Genomic DNA, 20,450 nt, shown 5'->3' on the forward strand with positions numbered 1-20,450 from the left:
ATGCTCCCCTTCTTCCCTGAGCAATCACAGGGTCCTGTCACATCACTCCCGGACCAGGACAATGCACTTCCTAAATGGTGAAAGGAAATCCTACCTAGATTGGAGATGAATGAGGTGGTAGTGTGGGGCAGAGGGGAGGAGAAGGGCTAGATTCACTCTTAAATGGGAGCGATGCTAGTCGGTGTACTCTTGCAGGGGCCATCACTCTCCTGTGAGAGCACTTTCTATCTCTGTCTGTATCTATTCCAGCACCACTGGCCCTTTGCTGGCTGCCCTCTGAATCACCCTGTGTAGACTAGGCTCTTCCAGCCATGTCGGGAAGAAAGCTGACCTGCCTTTTGTAGGGGCCTCCTGATGGTCCTTACCTAGCAGGGCAGCTAACGGTCACTGAACCCATCCCTTCATTCCCAGTGGAAGCAAATGGGGTTTTAAGCTGGTGGGCTGACCGGAGGCTTTTACAAACATCCTTGCAATTCTCATTTTCAGAGGTCATTCATAGTATAGATTTTTATAATTGAGGCATCAACCAAGTTCCTGTAAAGAATTGAGGCCATGAACCAAATCTATTTGCCTGTCCTTTTATCAAATCAACTCTTTTTTTTTTTATATATATCATACAAGATTGTCAAACAACCAATTGTGTATAAGTACTTGCATAAACTATGATTATCCTTATTGGCATTGTCTTTCATATTACATTGCAACTATAGAACCTTTATTAAATGTACCTTTAAAAATCAAAATGCATGTAAAATGCCTGACTTTGAAAAATAAATTGTCTCCATGACATCTCAAATGTGGTTGAATTAGACCGGACTACGTATTCAATGCAACACGGGATATTTGCAAGGATTCTACAAAACACAAGGCTAGTGGTGGTAACGTTTGGGTTCTGGCAATGATATTTAGCGAGTCCAGTCAACATTGGGACAATATTCTATTTGCAGTCTTTCATATGGACATGATTCACATACCAAATAAATGCTAACAATGTATTTTCATATTGCCTTTGTGATTGAAAAACAGGATTATTGGTGGCACATCAATAGTGGTCAGGGTTAAATGGATGTGCATTTGAACAATAAAGAAACATTTACCAAAATCAAAGGGGCTACCTGAGTATGAGTGTAATACCAGCCCTTTTGTATTGTATTCCATACCGCCATCACCTAGCAGAGCTTAAGTACTGTATCTTGTACCCAACATAAGAGGTACAGGTCAAAACTGACCCTAATCCTTGTTGGTTAGTTGATATGGGTAAAGAAGTTAATGATGGATTATTTATGTATTTACTGATGGATATGCACTCTCAGTAAGTCTGAATAGCTGCCTTTAACGCATTGCAGAATCTTTTGGTGAACCCACATCAGGGTTCAGTGGTTTTGATATGAAAAAAAGTAGCACCAAGGACCAGGCAGGTTTGCAGGTACAGTAAAAACCATACATTGTCATTGGAAGATGTTATTTTAGTTGAGAAATCACTAGGGCAGCCATTTATGCACTAACCTCTAAAACTGCTCATGTACCATCAACCTTAATTTCACTGTTGTACAGTACTGAATGATCATGATAAAGCCCCAGTTATGTCCAGTTAGATCAAGATCCAGCACAGGCAAGGAGACAGTTCAAAGAGCAGCCCCAGATGTGTTTAACCAGAGAGCTGTTCTCTGAGGTTCAGTCCAAAGCTCAGACCTTCGCTTTACGATGCAATCCTTCAGAGGCGCAGAGAGGGGGACAACATTTGGCACATGGCTAACACTGAAAGTGAATGTGCTGGTGCACCTTCCCGTCCACGTGGGAGTGTGTGTGAGTGTGGATGTCATTGTAGATTTTGGGGTAGATTTTGGGGGGGAGAGCAGAGACTCCCTGAGTGAGGAGAAGCTGCTGCTGAGCCAGATACTCCTCATAGTTTATGGAGCCGAGGCAGTCCTTCTCTGGGCTGGAGGAAGGGGCCACAAAGCTCCTGTCCCTCTCCCGGTAGGGCAGCCGGTGGGAGGCCTGCAGGACCTGGGCAGATGCAGTGCTGGTTGGGGAACAGTGCTTTTTACTCTGGCAGAACCACAGCAGCACTGTACCAAAGATGAACACCATGCCAGCAGGGATGCCAATGATGACAGGCCAAGGGAGGGGGCTGGAGGCTGGGGTGAACATCGGGGTGATGGGTGGCTTGGTGTCTGCAGGAGAGGGCCCCCAAAAAAGAAGGATCAGTCAACATGGAGTCAATCATTCTAAACAATAAAGTTGAACAAATAAGTAGCTACACATGCAGAGAGAGTCGTGGTAGAGAAATGAATAGTGCTGAGCGATTAACCAATATTTTGGTCGGTTCAATTATTTGAATTTAATTTAGTTTTTTTTGTGAGCTCAATGCTCAGTTTCTGTAGAGATAACTCCGATAAGCAGTAAATGGGCAGTCACTACCATCAAGGGACTTTTATTAATTGTTTTATTCTGTTGTTACAGCATTCAACCCACATAATGCATAGTGCAATTAACGTAAAAAAAAAACATTTGCTAAACCGAAATCAAAAAACTTGATTATCTTTTAAATAATTGAACCGAAACTGAACTGACCTCAAAAAGCACTTATCGCTCAGCACTCTAAATCACTGCAGTGGGTCAATACTACATTGTTCACCAATATAAAGCTCACAAGAACCTGTGGAAGAAGAATACTGGAAACAGATGAGTTTGTGTGCACAATGGGAACTATTTTGAAAGTTGGATTGTTGGGAGGCCAGGTAAGAGTTCATGGGGGGGTATGATGGATGTACTAGAGGGCAGGCAGCCTGGCACTGGTATTACCTGGCAGAACGGTGAGGAAGGCGCTGCGGAAGCTGTAGCCCATGGTGTTGGCGCCCAGACAGATGTACATGCCAGAGTCCTCCTCCTTGGCACGGGTGATGAGTAGCTTGTTGAGGTAGGAGCCATCAGGGCGTGACCACACCTCTCCCGTGGGCAGAACCACGAAGTGATGGTCGCCCACCTCAATGGTGGAGTTGTACCGACTCTCCTCGTTGGACTCCACACGCTTGAGCCACTGGATGACGGGTTTGACATCGCTCCTCACTTTGCACTGGAATGAGGTAGTCCCACCGTAGTCCACTGTGGTGTTGACTGGGTGAGTGCCTGTCAGGATGGGCTTGGAGTTGGTCTGCTCTGCAGAGAGACATAATGGACAAACTGTCAAAGACATCCCACATTTCTCACATGGCTGACTCTTTGCCTGAACCAGCGCAGATGTCCAACAGTTATTAGAGAGAGAGAGAGAAATAGCACGTGATTAGTTTCCTCTCCGTTTGCTCCTGGTTGTACATCACACACGTCTCATGTGTGTGGGTGGGGGGGCAGGCAGCTGGACTTTAATCAGCTCAGATTGGAGGGGCTTGGGGTTTAGCAGCCACCTCCTCCTCACCCCACACACCAGCAGGGATACGAGTAACATTCATCCATGGAGCAGGGATACGAGTAACATTCATTCATAGAGCAGGGATAATGGTAACATTCATCCATAGAGCAGGGATAATGGTAACATTCATCCATAGAGCAGGGATACGAGTAACATTCATCCATAGAGCAGGGATACGAGTAACATTCATCCATGGAGCAGGGATATGAGTAACATTCATCTATAGAGCAGGGATACGAGTAACATTCATCCATAGAGCAGGGATACGAGTAACATTCATCCATAGAGCAGGGATACGAATAACATTCATTCATAGAGCAGGGATACGAGTAACATTCATCCATAGAGCAGGGATACGAGTAACATTCATCCATGGAGCAGGGATACGAGTAACATTCATTCATAGAGCAGGGATAATGGTAACATTCATCCATAGAGCAGGGATAATGGTAACATTCATCCATAGAGCAGGGATACGAGTAACATTCATCCATAGAGCAGGGATACGAGTAACATTCATCCATGGAGCAGGGATATGAGTAACATTCATTCATAGAGCAGGGATAATGGTAACATTCATCCATAGAGCAGGGATAATGGTAACATTCATCCATAGAGCAGGGATATGAGTAACATTCATCTATAGAGCAGGGATACGAGTAACATTCATCCATAGAGCAGGGATAATGGTAACATTCATCCATAGAGCAGTGATACGAGTAACATTCATCCATGGAGCAGGGAGACGAGTAACATTCATCCATAGAGCAGGGATAATGGTAACATTCATCCATAGAGCAGGGATACGAGTAACATTCCTCCATAGAGCAGGGATACGAGTAACATTCATCCATAGAGCAGGGATACGAGTAACATTCATCCATAGAGCAGGGATAATGGTAACATTCATCCATGGAGCAGGGATACGAGAAACATTCATCCATGGAGCAGGGATACGAGTAACATTCATCCATGGAACAGGGATGTGAGTTAAGACTTACTGATCAAACTCAAAGTAAGGATCTCCAAAAGGTTGTGGTTCCACCTCAAATCCAGACCCAACATTACTACGATTACGTGGCAATTATACCAATGTTGACCAGATTGATTTTCATCCATGATAGCCAAAAATGATCATTATCACAACATCCATAGAACTCGGTCTAAAGGACTGTGATATATACTACATTATTATCTGGTTCCTTCCCCTGAGGATTCTACCACATACATTAGTTATGAGATCTTTCCAGGTGGACTGGCTCGTTAAGTGTATTTATGACTCTGACCTCTGTGACTCTCTGATACTTACGTATGACCTCCACTTTGTAGGTGGCATTGATCTCTCCGGCTCGGTTGGAGACCCTGCAGGTGTACCTGCCGCTGTTCTCCGGGGTCAGGTTCCTCAGGCTCAGGGTCCACTTCTTCTGGCGCCCCTCGCCCACCTCACTCTCCGTCAGTGGCCTGTCGTCCTTCAGCCACACGATGTCTGGCCGAGGGTTACCGCTGGCCGTACACTTCAGCCGCACAGAACTTCCGACGGGCCGGGCAATCACACGCTTCCTCATTTTAGCAGGCTGGGTGAAACGGGGACGAACTTTGGGAAAAGGAGGAAGGAGAGTTTCGGGTTTAATACCTTGCAGAGATGGATACGAAAATCATGAAACAAGACTCAATGTAATGCAATTAACTGTAGTAATGTTACTTTTTTTCTGATCCTACCTAGTTTTCCTGATAGGCCGTCAGGGCCATACTCTGAGTCCACCCCACCAGGGACCCCTGGCCCAGTCTTATCAGCACCAGAGTAATCTGTAAGGGAAAGGGGACAGAACATATCACTGTGAGAGAAAATAACCTTTTATCATTGCGGGCAAAAGATGCAGACTTTTCAACATAGAATTTAACATGGTATAATCGTTATGCCCAATAGGCACACAGAAGAGGCCTTAGAGGTCTTAACAGAGGGTGATGACAGAGATTATGAGGTAAGCCTATTAGGGTTTCACTAGTGGTGAAGGCTTCTGTGGCCGTTTGGGCTAATATCAACTAGAGTTCCCTTCTAGGTCTGATCTCAGATGGCTGTTTGTCTTGATTATTTCAGAGTTTGTAATCGATTTATATAATCGATTCGCATTCAAAAACAGCATCTGATCACTATCAATGAAGTTGTTATTATGGAGTAGACACTGGTTGTTAGTGAGAGTCTCTGTTTTACTGCTCCTTTAACCCAGGACACAAGTATGAAGCAGAGGGTTCAACAAACAGTGGGGGGGGAAATTCAGTTGAATTCAATGCTATTTGTTTCACACTTTTTACAATGTCATTGACACGGCCCACTTGACAAAGACAAAGCGCCCCCAGCCAAAGAGGCACAGTAAAACACTTGACTCCATCTGAGTAAATTTAGCATTTCTAGATAGGATACACTGAGGGGGTGCATGCTAAGGTCACATGCTGTAACATTTGGGAGTAATATGATCAGTTTTCATAAGTGCAGCTCTGGGAGACAGCTGTGGAGTTGATGTCATTGACTGACTGACTGACTTCATGTGGTGGAGCTGAGACATGGCTTAGTGAAAATATAATCGGTGAAACATAATAGATTGTTTGTAATGCATATCTACTTTGTGAGGTAGACATTGATTCATTTATGGTGCATATTAAGTTCCATGCCAATTACTACCATTTGGAATACCAAACATTATGACTGATTATAGAAGATCAACCAAAGCAGAGCGTCAGATAGATTACACATGATTCTACTGCACTTCATGGTATTAGTCATTCACAAACATTCAAATCTTTTCCAATATTCCAGCGCTGAGTTTGTCATTTTTTTCGTAGCCTACTTTCTGAGGCTTCAGACTCAAATGTTTCCGCTATTCAATTGTAATATTGACGTCAAACACATTTCATAAGTATAGTGAGTGTGTTATACAGTACTTAGAAAAAATGCTTCATAAGGCATATTTCATAAATATGAAGGTGCACAGTACAAATATGAGCAAAGCCATGCACCTTGTACCAAACTTGAGCTCAGTGTAGCCACCAGTAAAATGTCTCCAAATGCAGTTTGGAACACTTGATTCCCACTCCGCTTTTGAATAGGGCAGGTAGAGACCAGATGTGGCTTCTAACCCCCCACTCTAGCCGCCCTCCGACTCTCCCCAAAGCTCTCTAGAGTTCTTCGGGCACAAACCCTCCATTGTCTCTCCCCTCCAGCACCAGCCCCAGCCATGATGTCATGGCTATTTAAGGGCTTTAACTGGCCAACTATAATAACCCATTCCTTTAAAAAAACAGCCTCCATTGGAAGAAATATTTCTATGTTGCTCACTTGGGCTCTCCACATTCCTCCCGGTTCCTGAACCTCCAAATCTAAATAGAACACAGTCCTACACTGCCGGGATTTTCTTTTCACATTTTCTTTGTTCCTGAATCTACTTCCTCTCTATTTTTTGGAGGTCTTAGAAACAATGGCACCCTTTATGACTCTAGGCCTATACTACTATCCCAGGCTGCTATAGTCTTTACACAATGTTGGCTCACCGGACCCAGAGACTGGGGGGAGGCAGGACATCTCAGTGCTACCACATAATTGTTATTGTTGGAATACTGAAAAATACAATTATCATTAAAAGGACAGGACTTGGATGACTCCCTGTCAGTCCTTTCTGTGTCCCCTCTCGCTTCTTGAGAGGGGCCCCATCCTCCCTGATCAAATAGCAACTAAGAGCAACAATCCACTAGGGTTTTGCAGGGCACAACATTTAAGGGATAAAACATTTGTATTCCAATTGTATCCTCAGAATGGAAAATAAATTCTAAATACAGTACAATTGTACATTTTGAGATGGGAGAGAAAGGCAAATACCTACACACCCAGACATATTCGGTTACAGAGATACTGTTGAGAAGGCAGGCAAAGTAAATGGCTAACAACAACCGAAGTGAATTGAATCCATTCAAACTGTCTCTGTAGTCTACTGTATCACTGGGTCTGGTGCGCTCCCCTTTTTGTCTCCTCTTCATTCACAAATCCAGCCACAGGAAATAGATCACTCTCACTCCCCTGGCCTTGAGCTTCAACTGAATCAAAGGAAAAGGCCCCATCATTCTGTGTGTCACAATGAGTTCCAGATGTTGTTGGGGACATTCTCATGTCCAGAGAAAGTAAAGAGTAAGTGGCCTTACATCACCACACTCTGGAAACCTCCAAACAACCACCATATGTTATCAGCCACACATAATGCAGTGTATCTGAACAGACAACAAAGTCAGTACTATCACTACTACTACAGCACTACTACTATCGCTACCACTGTACTATAGATATTTAAAGTGTCCATGTAGAAATGAAGGCTACCATGATCTCCTCTTTGTTTACATGGTTTGTGCAATCACTGTGTTAGAATATAAGCTTTACACTGTGCAACTTGTAAAATGTATCTATCTGGCTGTCTTTCAGTGTGGCAGTCATGTCCAAGTCTTGCAGCAGGAGGGGTGGAGCTGGGGGTGTATGGGAGGGATGAGGGGAGTCAGTTGTCAGGAGACCACCCCAAACAGCCAGCTGGGGGGATTGAGGAGGTGCCATGTTGCACTGGTTGACCAGATTCTTGGGATACCCAACTAACAATTCTGTGGAGAGAAAATGTTTTTGTAATGTTAACCTAATGTTCCCTTAGTTTGAGTGTCCAATTTTCCATTTGGGAAACATTCTCTCTTTTAGCAAAAACCTTCCGAGAACCCTTTTAGCATGTTTTGGTGTTAAAGTTAGAACACTCTCCATGTCAGGCAGAACGTATCTAGAACATGGTTACAATGTTCTCTATATTAATGTTCTAAATGCGTTTTATGGGACGTTGCAAGAACATTCATGTGTCCAGTCTTCTGAGGATTAGAAAAATATTCCATCAACGTTCTACCAAACATACACAGAACATGGTTGTCATGTTCTCAGAATATCAGTGGTGTAAAGTAAAGTAAAACCTTTTGGGGGGGTATCTGTAATTTACTTTACTATTTATATTTTTAACAACTTTCACTGCACAACATTCTTAAAGAAATGCTTTACTTTTTACTCCATACATTTTCTCAGACACCGAAAAGTACTTGTAGCAGGACAGGAAAATGGACTAATTCACACAATTATCAAGAGAACGTCCCTGGTCATCCTCACTGCCTCACTAAACATGAGTCGTTTGTAAATTATGGCTGAGTGTTGGAGTGTGCCCCTGGCTATCTGTAAATAAATAAAAAACAAGAAAATGGTGCCGTCTGGTTTGCTTAATATAAGTCACTTTAAACGATTTATACTTTTACATTTTATACTTAAGTATATGTTAGCAGTTACATTTACTTTTGATACTTAAGCATATTTAAAACAAAATACTTTAAAACTTTTACTCAAGCAGGATTTTACTGGGTGACTTTCACATTAACTTGAGTCATTTTCTATTAAGGTATCTTTACTTTTACTCAAGTATGACAATTGGGTACTTTTTCCACCACTGCAGAATATACAATATGAATGTTCTAGACACACTGCAAATAGTCTGGGTAGCCATTTGACTAGATGTTCAGGAGTCTTATGGCTTGGGGGTAAAAGCTGTTTAGAAGCCTCTTGGACCTACTAGACTTGGCGCTCTGATACCGCTTGTCGTGCGGTAGCAGAGAGAACATTCTTTGACAATGTTTAGGGCCTCCTCTGACACCACCTGGTATAGAGGTTCTGGATGGCAGGAAGCTTGGCCCCAGTGATGTACTGGGCCGTTCTCACTACCCTCTGTAGTGCCTTGCGGTCGGAGGCCGAGCAGTTGCCATACCAGGCAGTGATGCAACCCATCAGCATGTTCTTGATGGTGCAGCTGTAGAACCTTTTGAGGATCTGAGGACTCATGCCAAATCTTTTCAGTCTCCTGAGGGGGGATAGGTTTTGTCGTGCCCTCTTCACGACTGTCTTGGTGTGCTTGGGCCATGTTAGTTTGTTGGTGATGTGGACAGCAAGGAACTTGAAGCTCTCAACCTGCTCCACTGCAGCCCCTGTCAATTAAGGTGGGTGGGGCTCGGTCCTCCTTTTCCTGTCGTCCACAATAATCTCCTTTGTCTTGATGGCAAGGCTAGGAACTCACACAGTACTTTTAACATTGTATTATTCTACATGTCCTCACCTGGGATTTGAACTCACCAACTCTTGGTTCATGGTATTCAGATCCTCCTGCTATGCCTCCATGTCTGTTTCCGTTATCAGTTAGACTATTCTCTCATAATTTATTTTATTTACTAATTGTTTTTACTTACTTATTGTTTTCTAATGTTCATGGGGCATATTAACCTGTTTTAATGATACTCCTGAATCACTATGATCAATAAAGGTTTTTCCTGCGTGTACTTTTAATAGAGCTGATCCTATTGCTTACACCTATCAAGTTGTTTATGGGGTTTTATGGTTTCTTTTGGACATGGCCTAACTGTACTCTCCCGGGACAGTGGTTAGGGTGTTCGTCATTAGTGCTGTTGGCACAGTATGTTAATGTAATTATTTGAAAACAGTTACAACCCACTTATCTGATCTAATTAAAATGCGTTCCTCATTGAAAGATGGGAATCGGTAGAATTCTAGATATATTTTCCTTTGAGATGCTCAGCTATCATCTTTTTGTTCGATTTCACTTGAGGGACTATGCTAGTCACTCAATTGGTTATCCTTCCGACTGGCGGCAGGATGAGTTAGATATTAATTTCAAAGTAATCCTGTACCATGTGTGTGATGCGAGGAGCATCACTTCCTCTAATCTTCCCTCCGCTACGCGAGTGAGCGAGAAGTGGATGTAGAAGACTCCGTAGGTTAGTTTTGAGTATATTCCTTTTTGGGTGAAGCTTGCTCCTCCTAGGAGTGCTCTACAGTGTCTTTTTGTCTTAACTGTTTTCTTACAGGTCGACACCGTGCTACGAAGCAGGGTGATGTGTTTTGGCAAACCTGTTCCCGGCGCGAGGCTAAACGTTAGTTGTCTCACTGCGAATTGCGTGTTAGCTTCAGCTGGACGTTAGCCTCTTCTCTCTGGAGATTGAGGCTGGGTACCGAGCCTACCCAGGCTAGGTGAAATTGGTGTTCGCTAAACACCGTTGCTCTTCGCATCCTAGTTAGCATTATTTTATACTGGCTCGAGGTGCAGCTGTTTCCAGAGTGAGATTCAAAACTCGCGCCCCACTAATCTCGCGAGAGTTTGCCTGTCAGTTCTCAGGACCTATTCTCACACGGTCTATTACTGTAGCAGTTGAGTTTGGCTTCTCACGTTCATACCTTTTGGGGATTGTGAGTGGAATTTCCCGAAATATATTCTGATATCCCTAGAATAAATTATTTAATTCACATATAGCCCTGAGAACAGAACTACTTTATACTTACACCTGATATACTATTAAAGGGGTGTTTATAAGTTTATATGCAGATTATATGTTCCATAAAACATACACTACGTGTCCAAAAGTATGTGGACACCTGCTAGTCAAACATCTAATTCCAAAACCATGGGCATTAATATGGAGTTGGTCCCTATGTTGCGGTTATAACAGCCTCTACTCTTCTGGGATGGCTTTCCAATAGATGGTGGAACATTGCTGCAGGGATTTGCTTCCATTCAGCCACGAGCATCAGTGAGGTTGGGCACTGATGTTGGGCGATTAGGCCTGGCTCGCAGTTGGTGTTCCAATTCATCCCAAAGGTGTTTGATGGGGTTGAGGTCAGGGCTCTGTGCAGGAGCTCTAGGATTCTGAACGCTCTAGATATTAAACCAGACCCTAACAGCAGCCCGGGCAGAGTGTACAGTGTATTCGAGAAGTATTCATACCCCTAACACTTTTTCCACATTTTGTTACGTTACAGCCTTATTCTAATTCTATTTTTTATTTTTTTACAGAAATACCTTATTTACATAGGTATTCAGACCCTTTGCTATAAGACTTGACATTGAGCTCGGGTGCATCATGTTTCCAAACTGAGCAATCGGGGAGAAGGGCCTTGGTCAGGGAGATCCAGAGTTCCTCTGTGGAGATGGGAGACCCTTCCAGAAGGACAACCATCTCTGCATCGCTCCACTAATCAGGCCTTTATGGTAGAGTGGCCAGACGGAAGCCACACCTCAATTAAAAGGACATGACAGCCCACTTGGAGTTTGCCAAAAGGCACCTAAAGGACTCTCAGACCATGAGAAACAAGACTCTGGTCTGATGAAACCAAGATTGAACTCTTTAGTCTGAATGCCAAGTGTCACGTCTGGAGGAAACCTGGCACCATCCCTACGGTGAAGCATGGTGGTGGCAGCATCATGCTGTGGGGATGTTTTTCAGCGGCAGGGACTAGGAGACTAGTCAGGATCAAGGGAAAGATTAACAGAGAAAAGTACAGAGAGCTCCTTGATGAAAACCGGCTCCAGAGCACTCAGAACTGGGGTGACTGGGGTGAGAGTTCACCTTCCAACAGGACAACGACTAAGCACACAGCCAAGTCAATGCAGGAGTGGCCTTATGACAAGTCTCTGAATGTCCTTGAGTGGCTCAGCCAGAGCCCGGACTGATCTAACATCTCTGGAGAGACCTGAAAATAGCTCACCAAATACAGGTGTGCTGAGCATGTAGCATCATACCCAATAAGACACAAGGCTGTAATCACTGCCAAAGATGCTTCAACGAAGTACTGAGTAAAGGGTCTGAAAACTTATGTAAATGTGATATGTTTTTGTTATGGATTTGCAAACATTTCTTAAAAACCTGTTTTTGCTTTGTCATTATGGGGTATTGTGTGTAGATTGATGAGGGAAAAAGCGATTTTATACATTTTAGAACAAGGCTGTAATGTAACAATGTGGAAAAAGTGGAGGGGTCTGAATACTTTCCGAATGCACTGTACATTCCTCAGTGCTCCAAGTTCTCCAATGAACTGCGTCAACTTGGGCTAAGGTGAACTCAAGGTTCCATGTCTCAAGCCAGTGAAAGCACTGGACCTTCATGTCTTCGGCTGAGGAGTTGGGACTGGACCAGTACCCTATCATGGACCCCATTGTTGCGGCCATGATTCTCCCAGACAAGGAGATCATTGGTAGATCTCACCAGTGTCCTCCGGGAACTCATCGGGCTGCTGTGTCATGTACATGTTGACGTACACGACACAGATCGTGTACATCAACATCATGAGCCCCAGGGGGCATGGAGGTGGATAAGGCTGTTAGCACCATTTCCCTGTTCACGTGACCTGGGAGAAGGACCTTTGGTAGGAAGGCAGGATTAGGCAGCAGAGTAGAGCTCGCTTTACCCGGGACATTGACGATAACACTCATTACTTAAAGGTGAAGCTTGAAGCTCGCCAACTCTCTTGGTAGAGGCAAGGGCCACCAGAAACACTGTCTTAAGAGCAAGATGTTTAAAGTCTATAGCGTCTAACAGCTCGAAGGGAGGTATGGATAGTACTCCAAGAACCAGATCCAAATCCTATTTGGGAACTGAGGGAGCTCGAGGGGCATAATCAACGGACTCCTTTAAGAAACCTTGCCATGAGCAGATGGCTGCCAAGCGGCCCATTCTGCTCTTCATCCTGACATGCTGAAATGGCTGCTGTGCATCATCAAACAAAGACCTCAAGAACTGGAGCACAGTTCTTATGCCGCAAGATTCTGGAGCAACACCCTGCTCCCCACACCACTGGCAAAACACGTGCCACCTCGTGTCATAGGTTGATGGAAAGGGCCCCTGGCTGTTAGATGTTAACAACAGACGGCTCAAAATCTAAACCAGACCAGGGCCAGCAGCCAGGCCTACAGCTGCAGGTGGGAGGGATTAGGATGCCACAATGTGCCCTCCGCCTGTGACAATAGGTCCGGCCTCCGAGGTAGTTCCCATTCTGTCCCCACTAGGAGTGACAGTATTGTGCTAAACCAGTGGCGTCTCGGCCATCTCGGGGCAATCAGAAAGACCTGGTGGCCCGCTTCCCTGATTCTGTCTAGAGTCGCTGGAATCGGCAGGATCAGGGGGAAGGCGTATAGCCTCTCCTCTGCCACTCCTTGGCCAGGGCATCTAGGCCAAATGGCCCAGGGGGGTTGGTTATCAGACCGAGTGGTGAAGCGGTCTAAGGCACTGCATCTCAGTGCTAGAGGTGTCTCTATAGAGCCCAGTTCAATTCCAGGCTGTATCACAACCAGCCATGATTGCGGGTCTCATAGGGTGGCGCACAATTGGCTCAGCATCGTCCGGGTTAGGCCATCATTGTAAATAAGAATTTGTTCTTAACTGACTAGCCTAGTTAAATATAACATCTAAAAACTTTGACAACTATACAGAAAGTCCTTCAATTGCTGAAATAAGCATACTGAACAAAAATATAAACGCAACATGCAATAATTTCAATGATTGTACTGCGTTAAAGTTCATACAAGAAATCAGTCATTTGAAATAAATTCATTAGGCCATAATCTAAAGGCTTCACATGACTGGGCAGGGGTGCAGTCATGTGGGCAAAGGCCAATCAAAATGACTTTTACCCCACAAAGGTGCTTTATTACAGAGAAAAATACTCCTCAGTTTCATCAGCTGTCTGGGTGACTGGTCGCAGGCGATCCGGGAGGTGAAGAAGACTGATGTGCAGGTCCTGGGCTGGTGTGGTTACACGTGGTCTGCGGTTGAGGCGAGTTAGACGTACTGCCAAATTCTCAAAAACAACATTGGATGTGGCTTATGGTAGAGAAATGGACAAATTATCTGGCAACAGATCTGGGAGACATTCCTGCAGTCGGCATGTCAATTGCACGCTCCCTCAACTTGAGACATTTGTGGTATTGTGTTGTGTGACAAAACTGCACATTTTAGAGTTGCCTTTTATTGTCCCAAGCAGAAGGTGGACCTGTGTAATGATCATGATGTTTAATCAGCTTCTTGATATGCCACAACTTTTTATTTTTAAATTTTATTTCACCATTATTTAACCAGGTAGGCCAGTTGAGAACAAGTTCTCATTTACAACTGCGACCTGGCCAAGATGAAGCAAAGCATTGTGACAAAAACAACAACATAGTTACACATGGGATAAACAAATGCACAGTCAATAAGACAATAGAAACATATATGTACAGTGTGTGCAAATGTAGTAAGGTTAGGGAGGTAAGGCAATAAATAGGCCAAATAATTACAATTTAGCATTAACATTGGAGTGATAGATGTGCAGATGATGATGTGCAAGTAGAGATACTGGGGTGCAAAAGAACAAAAAATAAATAACAATATGGGGATGAGGTAGTTGGGTGTGCTATTTACAGATGGGCAGTGTAAAGGTACAGTGATCGGTAAGCCGATCTGACAGCTGATGCTTAAGGTTCAAGAGGGAGATATAAGACTCCAGCTTCAGTGATATTTTTTTTTTCAATTCGTTCCAGTCATTGGCAGCAGAGAAATGGAAGGAAAGGTGGCCAAAGGAAGTGTTTGTATTAAGGGATGACCAGGGAAATATACCTCCCGGAGCCCCTGCTACGGGTGGGTGTTGCTATGGTGACCAGTGAGCTGAGATAAGGCGGGTTTCAGCTTTTATTTCTTTCATCACATTCCCAGTGGGTCAGAAGTTTACATACACTCAATTAGTATTTGGTAGCATTGCCTTTAAATTGTTTAACTTGGGTCAAATGTTTCAGGTAGCCTTCCACAAGCTTCCCACAATAAGTTGGGTGAATTTTGTCCCATTCCTCCTGACAGAGCAAGTGTAACTGAGTCAGGTTTGTAGGCCTTGCTCACACACGCTTTTTAAGTTCTGCCCACAAAGGTCAGGGCTTTGTGATGGCCACTCCAATACCTTGACTTTGTTGTCCTTAAGCCATTTTGCCACAACTTTGGAAGTATGCTTGGGGTCATTGTCCATTTGAAAGACCCAGTTGCGACCAGGCTTTAACTTCCTGACTGATGTCTTGATGTTGCTTCAATATATCAACATCATTTTCTTTCATTATGATGCCATCTATTTTGTGAAGTGCACCAATCCCTCCTGCATCAAAGCACCCCCACAACATGATGCTGTCACCCCCATGATTCACGGTTGTGATGGTGTTCTTTGGCTTGCAAGCCTCCCCCTTTTTCCTCCAAACATAACAATGGTCATTATGGCCAAACAGTTCTATTTTTGTTTCATCAAACCAGAGTACATTTCTCCAAAACGTATGATCTTTGTCTCCATAAGCAGTTGCAAAGCGTAGTCTGGCTTTTTTTATGGCGGTTTTGGAGCAGTGGCTTCTTCCTTGCTGAGCGGCCTTTCAGGTTATGTCAATATAGGACTCGTTTTGCTGTGGATATAGATACTTTTGTAGCTGTTCCCTCAAGCATATAAAAAAATAAGTTTTATTTAAACTTTATTTAACCGGGTAAGCTAGTTGAGAACAAGTCCTCATTTACAACTGCGACCTGGCCAAGATAAAGCAAAGCAGTTCGACACAAACAGTAACACAGAGGTACACATGGAATAAACAAACATACTGTCAATAATACAGTAGAAAAAAGTATATATACAGTGGGTGCAAGTGAGGTAAGATAAGGGAGGTAAGGCAATAAAATAGGCCATAGTGGTGAGGTAATTAAGATATGGCAATTAAACACTGGAGTGATAGATGTGCAGAAGATGAATGTGCAAGTAGAGATACTGAGGTGCAAAGGAGCAAAATAAATAAATACAGTATGGGGATTGAGGTAGTTGGACGGGCTATGTACAGGTGCAATGATCTGCGAGCTGCTCTGACAGCTGGTGCTTGAAGTTAGTGAGGGGGATAAGAGTCTCCAGCTTCAGTGATTTTTTGCAGTTCGTTCCAGTCATTGGCAGCAGAGAACTGGAAGGAAAGGCAGCCAAAGCAGGAAGTGGCTTTGGGGGTGACCAGTGAAATATACCTGCTGGAGTGCGTGCTGCGGGTGGGTGCTGCTATGGTGACAAGTGAACTGAGATAAGGTGGGGCTTTACCTAGGAAAGACTTATAGATGACCTGGAGCCAGTGGGTTTGGCGACGAGTATGAAGCGAGGGCCAGCCAACGAGAGCGTACAGGTCGCAGTGGTGGGTAGTATATGGGGCTTTGGTGACAAAACGGATGGCAGTGTGGTAGACTGCATCCAATTTGTTGAGTAGAGTGTTGGAGGCTATTTTGTAAATGACATCGCCTTAGTCGAGGATCGGTAGGATAGTCAGTTTTACGAGGGTATTTTTGGCAGCATGAGTAAAGGATGCTTTGTTGCGAAATAGGAAGCCGATTCCAGATTTAATTTTGGATTGGAGATGCTTCATGTGGGTCTGGAAGGAGAGTTTACAGTCTAACCAGACACCAAGGTATTTGTAGTTGTCCACATATTCTAGGTCAGAATCGTCCAGAGTAGTGATGCTGGACGGGCGGGCAGCGTTCTGTTGAAGAGCATGCATTTAGTTTTACTTGCATTTAAGAGCAGTTGGAGGCCACAGAAGGAGAGTTGTATGGCATTGAAGCTCATCTGGAGGTTAGTTAGCACAGTGTCCAAAGAAGGGCCAGAAGTTATACAGAGTGGTGTCGTCTGCGTAGAGGTGGATTAGAGAATCACCAGCAGCAAGAGCGACATTGATGTATACAGAGAATGCGTAGAAGTGGATTATAGAATCACCAGCAGCAAGAGCGACATCATTGATGTATACAGAGAAGAGAGTCGGCCCGAGAATTGAGCCCTGTGTCACCCCCATAGAAACTGCCAGAGATCCGGACAACAGGCCCTCCGATTTGACATACTGAACTCTATCAGAGAAGTAGTTGGTGAACCAGGCAAGGCAGTCATTTGAGAAACCAAGGCTGTTGAGTCTGCCGATAAGAATGTGGTGAGTGACAGAGTCGAAAGCCTTGACCAGGTCGATGAATACGGCTGCACAGTATTGTCTCTTATTGATGGCAGTTATGATATCGTTTAGGACCTTGAGCGTGGCTGAGGTGCACCCATGATCAACTCGGAAGCCAGATTGCATAGCGGAGAAGGTACAGTGGGTTTCAAAATGGTCGGTACTCTGTTAACTTGGCTTTCGTCTGTAGCAGTATGGGTCTAGTGTCTCCCCCTTTGAAGAGGGGGATGACCATCTTTCCCATCTTTGGGGATCTCAGACGATATGAAAGAGAGGTTGAACAGGCTAGTAATAGGGGTTGCAACAATTTCAGCAGATAATTTTAGAAAGAGAGGGTCCAGATTGTCTAGCCCGGCTGATTTGTAGGGATCCAGATTTTGCAGCTCTTTCAGAACATCAGCTGTCTGGATTTGGGTGAAGGAGAAATGGGAGAGGCTTGGGCGAGTTGCTTTAGGGGTAGGGGTGCCCAGGTGGAAAGTATGGCCAGCCGTAGAAAAATGCTTATTGAAATTCTCAATTATCATGGATTTATCGGTGGTGACACTGGTTCCTAGCCTCAGTGCAGTGGGCAGCTGGGAGGAGGTGCTCTTATTCTCCATGGACTTTAGTGTCCCAGAACCTTTTTGAGTTTGTGCTACAGGATGCAAATTTCTGTTTGAAAAAGCTAGCCTTAGCTTTCCTAACTTCCCTGAAAAGTTGCATTTCACAAGGGCTATTTGATGCTAATGCAGTACGCCACAGGATGTTTTTCGTGCTGGTCAAGGGCAGTCAGGTCTTGAGTGAACCAAGGGCTATATCTGTTCCTGGTTCTACATTTTTTTGAATGGGCATGCTTATTTAAGATGGTGAGGAAGGCACTTTTAAAGAATAACCAGGCATCCTCTACTAACGGGAAGAACTCAATATCCTTCTAGGATACCCGTGCCAGGTCGATTATAGAAAGCCCTGCACGCTGAAGTGTTTTAGGGAGCGTTTGACAGTGATGAGGAGTGGACGTTTGACCGCAGACCCATCACGCACGCAGGCAGTGATTGCTGAGATCCTGGTTGAAGATAGCAGAGGTGTATTTAGAGGGCAAGTTGGTCAGGATGATATCTAAGTGGGTGCCCATGGTTACGGATTTAGTGTTGTACCTGGTAGGTTCCTTAACTTCTTGGTGACAGGGGGCAGTATTGGATGAATAAGGTGCCCAGAGTAAACTGCCTGCTATTTTGTCCCCATATGCTAATATATGCATAGTATTAATAGTATTGGATAGAAAACACTCTGACTTTTTTTAAACTCTTTGAATGATGTCTGTGAGTATAACAGAACTCATATGGCAGGTGAAAACCTGAGACAAATCCAACCAAGAATTGGGAAATCTGAGGTTTGTAGTTTAATTTAAGTGATTGCCTATCCAATATTCTGTGTCTATGGGGCCAGATTGCAATTCCCAAGGCTTCCAGCAGATGTCAAGTCTTTAGAAAGTTGTTTGAGGCTTCTATTGTGGAAGGGAGTCGAATAAGAGCTGTTTCAACAGGTAGACAGGCTGTGGCCAATCAGTTGTTTACTGCGCGGTCACTTGGGCGCGCGTATTCTGTAATGAATACGCTATTGTCCGGTTGGAATATTATTGAAGATTTATTATAAAAAGACCCTAAGGATTGATTGTAAACATCGTTTGACATGTTTCAACAAATTGTAATGGAACTCTTTTGACTTTTCGTCTGGATTTTGCGCTCGCGCATTGTACCTTTGGAATAGTGAACTAAACGTGCGAATAAAACGGAGGTATTTGGACATAAATATGGACGTAATCGAACAAAACTAACATTTCTTGTGGGAGTCCTTGGAGTGCATTCCGATGAAGATTTACAATGCTATTTATGACTTTTGTTGACTTTTGGTGGGTAACTGTATGGCTTACTTTTGTGGCTGAACGCTGTTCTGAGATTATTGAATATTGTGCTTTTGCCGTAAAGCTTTTTTTGAAATCTGACACAGCGGTTGCATTAAGAACAAGTATCTTTAATTCTATGTAAAACATGTATCTTTCATCAAAGTTTATGATGTGTATTTCTGTTATTTGATGTGACTCTCTGCAATTTCTCCGGATGTTTTGGAGGCATTTCAGAACATGGCGCCAATGTAAACTGAGATTTTTGGATATAAATATGAAGTTGATCAAACAAAACATACATATATTGTGTAACATTGAGTCCTGGGAGTGTCATCTGATGAAGATCGTCAAAGGTTAGTGATTAATTGTATCTATATTTCTGCTTTTTGTGACACCTCTCTTTGGTTGGAAAATGGCTGAATGCTTTCTGTGACTAGTTGCTGACCTAACATAATGATATGTTCTGCTTTCGGCGAAAAGCCTTTTTGAAATTGGACACTGTGGTTGGATTAACGAGAAGTGTATCTTTAAAATGGTGTAAAATACTTGTATGGTTGAGGAATTTTAATTTTGAGATTTCCGTTGTTTTGAATTTGGCGCCCTGCAATTTCACTCGCTGTTGGCGAGGTGGGACGCTACCGTCCCGAACGATCCCGGAGAGGTTAATAATTTGTGTGAGATTGAGGGCATCTAGCTTAGATTGTTGGACGGCCGGGGTGTTAAGCATATCCCAGTTTAGGTCCCCTAACAGTGCGCACTCTGAAGATAGATGGGGGGCAATCTATTCACATATGGTGTCCAGGGCACGGCTGGGGTCTATAACAAGCGGCAACAGTGAGAGACTTGTTTCTGGAAACGTGGATTAAAAAAAATAAAGGAGATGCTCAAATTGTTTGGGCAGACCTGGAAAGTATGACAGAACTCTGCAGGCTATCTCTGCAGTATATTGCAACTCCGCCCCCTTGGGCATTTCTATCTTGTCGGAAGATGTTATAGTTAGGGATGTAAATTTCAGGATTTTTGGTGGCCTTCCTAAGCCATGAGTCAGACACGGCTAGGACATCAGGGTTGGCAGAGTGTGCTAAAGTAGTGAATAAAACAAACTTAGTGAGGAGGCTTCTAATGTTAACATGCATGAACCCAAGGCTTTTACGGTTACAGAAGTCAACAAATGAGAGCGCCTGGAGAATGGGAGTGGTGCTGGGGGCTGCAGGGCCTGGGTTAACCTCTACATCACCGGAGGAGGAGCAGGATAAGGGTACAGCTAAAGGCTATAAGAACTGGTCGTCTA

General features: G+C 43.9%; 1 protein-coding gene across 1 annotated transcript in view; it reads right to left on the minus strand.

The window, feature by feature from the left end:
• Nucleotides 1–562: 562 nt before the first annotated feature.
• The window catches only part of LOC135508150 (fibroblast growth factor receptor-like 1), a 42,568-nt gene continuing 22,680 nt past the window's right edge, over nucleotides 563–20,450 (minus strand). Inside the window, exons 4-7 of the mRNA XM_064928147.1 lie at nucleotides 5,129–5,215; nucleotides 4,719–5,003; nucleotides 2,806–3,159; nucleotides 563–2,174 (exon numbers count right to left, since the gene is read on the minus strand). Of these exons, the coding sequence (XP_064784219.1) occupies nucleotides 1,753–2,174; nucleotides 2,806–3,159; nucleotides 4,719–5,003; nucleotides 5,129–5,215 (1,148 nt within the window). The 3' untranslated portion in view covers nucleotides 563–1,752. The remainder of the gene's footprint in view (nucleotides 2,175–2,805; nucleotides 3,160–4,718; nucleotides 5,004–5,128; nucleotides 5,216–20,450) is intronic.

The sequence above is a fragment of the Oncorhynchus masou genome, chromosome 21, assembly GCF_036934945.1.
Source record: "Oncorhynchus masou masou isolate Uvic2021 chromosome 21, UVic_Omas_1.1, whole genome shotgun sequence".
Lineage (NCBI taxonomy): Eukaryota > Metazoa > Chordata > Actinopteri > Salmoniformes > Salmonidae > Oncorhynchus > Oncorhynchus masou.